This window comes from Trachymyrmex septentrionalis, unplaced genomic scaffold (genome assembly GCF_001594115.1).
Source record: "Trachymyrmex septentrionalis isolate Tsep2-gDNA-1 unplaced genomic scaffold, Tsep1.0 scaffold16, whole genome shotgun sequence".
In the NCBI taxonomy this organism is placed as follows: domain Eukaryota; kingdom Metazoa; phylum Arthropoda; class Insecta; order Hymenoptera; family Formicidae; genus Trachymyrmex; species Trachymyrmex septentrionalis.
In genome coordinates this window covers 1,875,004-1,882,383 of record NW_017304758.1, presented here as the reverse complement: position 1 = coordinate 1,882,383, position 7,380 = coordinate 1,875,004, and the positions used below count along the sequence as shown (strand labels likewise).

The following is a 7,380-nucleotide window of genomic DNA, read 5'->3' as shown; positions in this document are numbered from 1 at the left end:
ATAAAAAATAACCTTTTAATTATCCCGTTTCATTTTATTTCAATTTTTCCTCTTTTTACTGCATTATCTTCATAAAAGATATACGAGTATATATAACGTAGTGTAAATGTGTGCGAATATCTACAGAGTATATTGAACTCGAGAAGATTCGCTAAAACTAAACGATTATTCGTCATCATTACGAGGAATCATCAAAATGATAAATGAATATAGGAGATTGCCATCTGTACAAGAATACGTAAAACTTATCACACACGCGAGATTACAATGACTCTGTAGATAACTTATCGAATGACGGTTGATTGTGATAAACTTTTGTGATATATATATAAATTACTTGATCAATCTAATAATTTTTAACCCGATCTCTGACTTGGCCTCGCACTTAACGTGGAAAATGAAATAAGTCTGCTGTCTATTATCAGCTATTCTATTGATTAATTATCTTTATCAACCGAAGGAGGAGGCGGCAGAAGTCATCGCATACCGTTGGGAGATGGCTTTAGAGAACGATCTCAAAGAGTGGCTTCAGATAAAGAAAGTGATGAACCCAAGTTACCGATCAGAACATCAATATAACCGCGGGATATCCGCTAGAAGCGTGGTGAAACATCAAAACAGCTGTACATTTGGTCGCCTAATTGAGTGGCACGCGTGAATCCCGGTTCGACGGAACGAACAACTCAGTAGTTTGATTATGTAGTGCGTCGAACATGAAGACGATAGAGGGAAAAGTAGTAATGCTGGGTTCGCAAGGTAAGCGTTCATCGGTAAACGAGGCGATAAAACTGCCTAATTATCGTTATGTAATGCCAACGAAAGGACTGCGATGCAGCGAATCGCGGAACGGCGAGGACGCGTGACGACGATCGCATACCTCGGGAATCGATCATCGCGTCATTGTTCCCTGGTGCTTCCTTTCCAGAGAGGTTAGGTGAACGTTACCCATGAACACAGATGTATCACAATCTGTATCTAGTAATACACGCTGCTTACGTGCGTGACTAGAAATGTGTCGCAACTTCTGATACATACCCACTCGATCGCGTCGCGTGAGAATAAAGTCCGCTTATTGTTAGATTCGAAAAAAAAAAAAAAAAAAGAAAAAAGATTTTATATATAGTATATTGTGATAATTTTAACTAATAAAATTAATTTGTTTACGTGTAAATATTTGCACTTCAATTTATATACGATAATTTCTGTATTTGCAGAAATAACAATTGTAAAAATTGCAAACGTGTCAATTTGCTTCCTAGATTTTTCTCGAAGCATTGATTTTGCGATCGTTATCTCTATTATTGTTCTAGTTTTATGTTTGATACGGAAATAAATAATTATTTGTTTGTTAACAAACATATTCCGGATTTCTTGGCCATCTGTCTTCTATCGAAAAATTTGTTGTCGGTTTCTTTTTTTTTCGGAGATTGTATAAAGCGGTCTTTTAAATTCCGAACTTATTATCTTTGTTTGGTGAAGGTGATAATATTTATATTCGCGTTAATAAAGCATATTCGAATCTGGAGGTCAAAATCCGAGCATGACACATTTCTCGAGACAACGCACGCAGAGATAATAGAGAAATGGAATTCCGTATTAAGTATATACATATATCTTCTTTATCGTAATCATTTCATAAATACATGTACGTACTTTCGGCTAACGTAACGATAAAAAGTGTAGTAATTATAATATATGAATGAAAAAAATATAGCAACAATATGAAACTCTTAATTGTTAAGGTGAAAATTATACAGGTGTGCAGTTAATTTGTACAAATTTTTATTCCCTCCCGAAAATTTCATATGCTACGATCAAATATTAAAAAAAATTAAAATGTTAAATAAATAAAATTATACGTGGATTATATATAATTATAAAACACTTTAATAAAGTCGTGCTGGAAAATAATCGAAAATCAAAATTGATTAAAATAAAAAATTCTTGTATGGGAAATCTTAATTAATTTTTAAATAACAGCTATATCTTAATGTTAATCAATATCGCGTAAAGTTCATACGTTCAAGTCTGTTAATTGCGTGTATCGATGTCATTTGTCATTCATTTTCGCACCACGATGATATTCATTTTTATCATTTGACTAATTCTTTTTTAATTTTTAACACACAGATAGTATATATAACAATTAGTTTAGATACTGTATAACGAGTTAATTACAAACAGAAATTTTGATTGTCGTATACAAATGTTCTGCTTCGTATTTTAATACACAATAATTACATGCATATTATAATACTATAAAAATTTTATTGATGTATAATACTTTGTAATATTCATCTATAATATTCTTAATTTAAATTTTTAACATATATATCCTATTATAATTATAAATTTCAGATCTATTGCCTCAATTAAAATAAAAGATAATCTGACTCACCGATACGACGCGCAGCAGCGGAATTATGATTGCATCATAGCTGCATTGATCTGTAAAATACAAATATATCTAAATATATATATCCAAGTCACAGCAGTATCCACAAAATAAATAATTAATTATTAACACTGCAAAATATAATTATCGCATGCAATAAATTTGCTTTAAATTTTTTATTGGTCTTTTTTCAAGCGGAGATATTTAAGTTAATTGAATTTTCGATGAATAATAAGTAATAAGTAAATAATAAACTACTTATGTGCTTACGCCATAATTGCTCCGCTGTTACCCGATGCCTCCCAGACCTCCTCCTCCTCTTCTTCTTTGGTTACTGTTCATTTGCACTCACATAACACTCACTCGGAGAAATATAATTAAATACGGTTGCGCGGCACTTTGCAAGGCACATCAGGTATTAATTCGCTGCACATTTTATAAAATTACGACGAAAAAATAACGCGAAAGAAGCACGATCTCGCGAAGCTACGCTCAATAACGAATCATAAATTGACGAATAAGTTAGATCTGTCTGTCAATTCGACGAACGATTCTGTTCTGTTAATGACTGATACTTTAAAAATGACTTTGGCAATTTTATGCCAATAGCTGCGATGTGGTATAATTAACAAAGTCTAGCTAATTATAAGATGTTTAAAAACATACAGAGAAAGAACGGTTTTGTAAAGTATCTAAAAATTTAGCTAGACACATCTAAAAATAATTTTGTCAGACCAAAATAATTATATAGAACGCTTAAGTTTTAATAACAATGTTGCAAAACGCTTTAACATTCTAATAATCAACTTGAGTGTCTTATATAATTATTTTGATAGTCGAAACAAAATTATTTTCAGATCTGTATCCAGCTAAAGTTTTCAATTTTTCAGCAAAATCATTCTTTTCATGCACAGGTCCAGAAATATATATTTGAGAGTATCGAAATTCATTAAAGAATTAATTGATTGGTCATTCACGCTCGCGAGTACGCACAATTGCTTAATCTTTATTAATACGATGATCTTTATAATTTGTAAATGTATTGAGGTAACGATTATTAGCTATAGTGGACATTTTATGCGATTGATTTGTCGACTATTTTCGTAATATTGAAATTTTCCGTTTAAATATCGAGTAATAATAACAATCGTATTTCCATGTTTCTTATTGCTTCGGTCTTTACAAATCAATCGCATAAAATATCCGCATAAAATGTTTATGCTAATAATCGTTATATTTACAAATCATAAAGATCATCGTATTAATAAGCAATTGTGCGTACGCGAGCATGACCAATTAATTATTTAAAGGACTTGATCATATCTTTTGATACTTATCACGATCGTATTTCGAGAAATAACAATAGCAGGTTGTCTCGCCGTGTGAATGTCAACATGACCTTGCGTATGAACGCACACTTTATCGTGACGAACGGTGAGCATTGAACGTTGATAACCGTTAAACAATTTATCGCTATCACAAAATATATAACACAATATCAAATAAATAGGTTCCGAATCTTCTATTCATGTCGTATACGTTTCGTATTGGCGGTTATTAAATCGCTACGTGCCATGGGTTCCTTTCGAACTTCGTTGATCCAGCAATTGCATATTACTTCGCGAATTCGAAAATAGTCGACAAATCAATCGCATAAAATGTCCACTAACCTCAATACATTTACACATTATAAAGATCATCGTATTAATAAGCAATTGTGCGTATTCGAGCGTGAATGAAATTGAGACCAATCAATTAATTATTTAAAAGACTCATTGTATATTAGTAAAGCACGACGCATATCGATTCAAGAATTATTAAAGGGATATTTAATACACTTAGTAAATGTCGCGAAAAGGTAATTTACAAATCCTATCTCCCGTTTTGATTCCTATTTCCGACAAATGTCGCGCGAAGTATCCTATCTCGATAAATAATTATCGCCTCGAAATTCTTACGGAAATTAAGTTTAGTTACAGGGATAGATATTTGTATAGAATAATCATAGAGAACAATCGCGTTTTCTTTTAGAAATCGTCGCGTTTATCTTGTCTTGAGAGGATTTAATCCACGACGACATGCGGAACAGCTCGCGCCGCTGCCTGTTCGCTCGAACTTCGTCACACGAATAACCGGAAAGCGACCGCGTGCCACACGACGCATGGATACGACGCGTTTTACGTCACACAAAAACAATGCCGAACGTTAGAACGTGCGTGCCAGTCAATCGCTGCGTAAATATCGCTTCGTTTTTAAATATCTACAAGGTGTGTCAGAATTTGGAATGGAATTCTACTTATATTTTTATGTGTTGTGTGCACTATAAAAGATTTGAAGGATCAGAAATATATATAATATAAAATATATACTAAAATAGATATATAAAAATTCAGCGTAAAATTATAAAAATATAATGCTATTCTGAAATCTGACACTAAAGTGAAAATTATAAATTATATTATTTATAAAAAAAAAATTCACTTAATTGGTACAGTTCAGCTCGTAATGTCCTAAAATAAAAATAGACAATGGAAAAGCCAAAAATACGAACAAATTGATTGAAAAATTAATATCTTATTTTAATAAATTATTATAATTTTTTACCTTTGCTCGTCTTTTCGTTCTTTCTAGTATCTATTTCCAAATTCGCTTAATATTCTCACTCTTACATAATAGTTTTAATGTGTGATTAAATTATCATATATATTATATTTAGCGTTTATTTGAAGAAATATGATTATCTATTTAAAAATAAATAATAATTAAATATAAGCAATAATAAGTTCATCTATACCGTTATATGAATAAATCAAACAATTAAGGAAAAAGGCCTATGAATGATCGCGGCTAGATTTTAATGCCTAATAATATCTATATACTTACATATTTTACGTATGTATAAGAACTTTTTAGTTCTTTAAACTGTGCGCCAATTACTATTAGATTTTTGCAATGCAATCATAAATTAAAATAATCTCACAAATCAAATTAAACGTCAATTTTGATCGTAATGCTCATAATAAAACTTAATACTGTAAATAACTTATCGCGAAAAATATTATGCCAAATCCCGGCTGAGGTAATATTTTTCACGATAAGTTACTTACAGATATTAAGTTACTATTAACATCAAAATTGATATTGAATTTGATTTGAGATTATTTTAGTTTATGATGGTTTTGTGAGTTCGACAGTAATCGGCGTGCAGTTTAAAGAACTGGAAAGATTATGTAAAATATGTATAACGTATAAAAATATCATTAGGCAGATATTAATATCTATTTGCGACCGTTTATAGAGAGAGAGAGGCCTTTTTCTTCATTGTTTTAATTTTTAATTAAATATAATTGCATGAATGCAAGTGATTATGCAAAAATAAATTTATTTGCACTATATCGAACATAGATTTAATTCTAGATAATCTGAAATACTCGGTATTAGATAAAACAATCGATTTTTTTGTATGTAAAACGGTGTTCGATGAATGTTATCGAGTGTCAAAACTAATATTGAACAAGAATAATAATAATATCGTTTGAAAGTATAATTAAAGTATAATTTCGATACTATTTTCAGGTGTTGGTAAAACGAGCTTAATTGGACGTTACGTTGGAAATGTCGAACATGTAAGTCCTACAATAGGAGCATGTTTCTTCAGCTGCAATATCCATTTGGAAGATGTGAGGATAAAATTGCAAGTAGGATTTTAAAAAATTGTATTTTTTTACGCCTTTATATTAATATTCATTTATATATAGCAATTAATTTAAATTTAATAGATTAAGTATATATTGCTTCGATGCGAATTAAGATATGAGACTAACGTTTTTTTGTTTGTATTATCTTTTCTTGACTTCGATCCACTCTTTCCACTTTGATTGTCTCAATATCTTTACACTTTCAATGACGTAAAAAAAATGTACGTTTTATCTAGTAACAATACTGAATTTAGCAATGTTTAAAGAGAATTAAATATAAAGAATTAAAAAAGCCCTACTTTTATGTAGGTATGGGACACGGCTGGCCAAGAGAGATTTCGCTCCATGGCGCCGATGTACTACAGAACTTGCAACGCAGCTCTGCTAGTGTTCGATCTTACGCAGTACAAAACCTTTGACGCAATCAAGAATTGGGTGAAGGAGCTACAACAGAATGTGGAGGAGACGCTGGTGCTAGCTTTGATCGGCAACAAGTCTGATCTGGTGCAAAAGCGTGAAGTCGACAGTGAGGAGGGTCGGAGGTACGCCACAACAATTGGTGCTACATATCATGAGATTTCAGTGCTATTTAACGAAGGTGTAGAGACTGTTTTCCTGTCGATCGCTTTGGGTCTACAAAGAATGGCAGATAAAAACAATAAGAACACTACTCTTAAGATTTTCGACTCTAATACCTTTTTTAGAAACGAAAATGAAATACTGCTCTCGCCCTCCATCGAGGAGAGCCCGCAGAACACCAGTATTGCACACGGCATACACGAGAAGCCATTTACCTGTTGTTAGTTGTAATAGTTTATCAAAAAAGAAGAACGGCAATAATTAAGTAAAAATTGCGCCTCGCTTAGGAATTATCGTCAATTACCAAAGAGTTTACTAAACACTGAAATATGCCGCAGCTTGCAGGTTGTTTCGTTAGTAAGCCACACATTTTTGTCTCGTGACGCGCCTTCGTTTTTGAGATGCAAAATATACATACTGTACAAAACGCAAAGCAAATGAACCTCTGCTCTTCCAGTTTGGTATTAGTCAAATCTTTTTTATGACGCTCGCATAGATTTATTGCGAGAATTAAATTGATAATATCGATAATGGACATTATACAGGATGTAATTAAAATAAAGCGACAAACTTCTGAGACTCCCACACTAAGCAAGAAAAAAGTTCATACAAACGTATAAGCATGTAAATATATATTCGCAAATTTACTATTACTGAGATACAGTTCAAATAAATGTTATCAATGTTATCAAAACGAAAAAATAATAT

The 7,380-nt window shown here is 31.8% G+C and overlaps 1 protein-coding gene across 1 annotated transcript in view; it reads left to right on the top strand.

The window, feature by feature from the left end:
* The first annotated feature begins 768 nt into the window (after nucleotides 1-768).
* Nucleotides 769-7,380, top strand: part of LOC108746129 — a 22,802-nt gene continuing 16,190 nt past the window's right edge. The window contains exons 1-3 of the mRNA XM_018482690.1: nucleotides 769-929; nucleotides 5,972-6,093; nucleotides 6,403-6,892. Of these exons, the coding sequence (XP_018338192.1) occupies nucleotides 830-929; nucleotides 5,972-6,093; nucleotides 6,403-6,892 (712 nt within the window). The 5' untranslated portion in view covers nucleotides 769-829. The remainder of the gene's footprint in view (nucleotides 930-5,971; nucleotides 6,094-6,402; nucleotides 6,893-7,380) is intronic.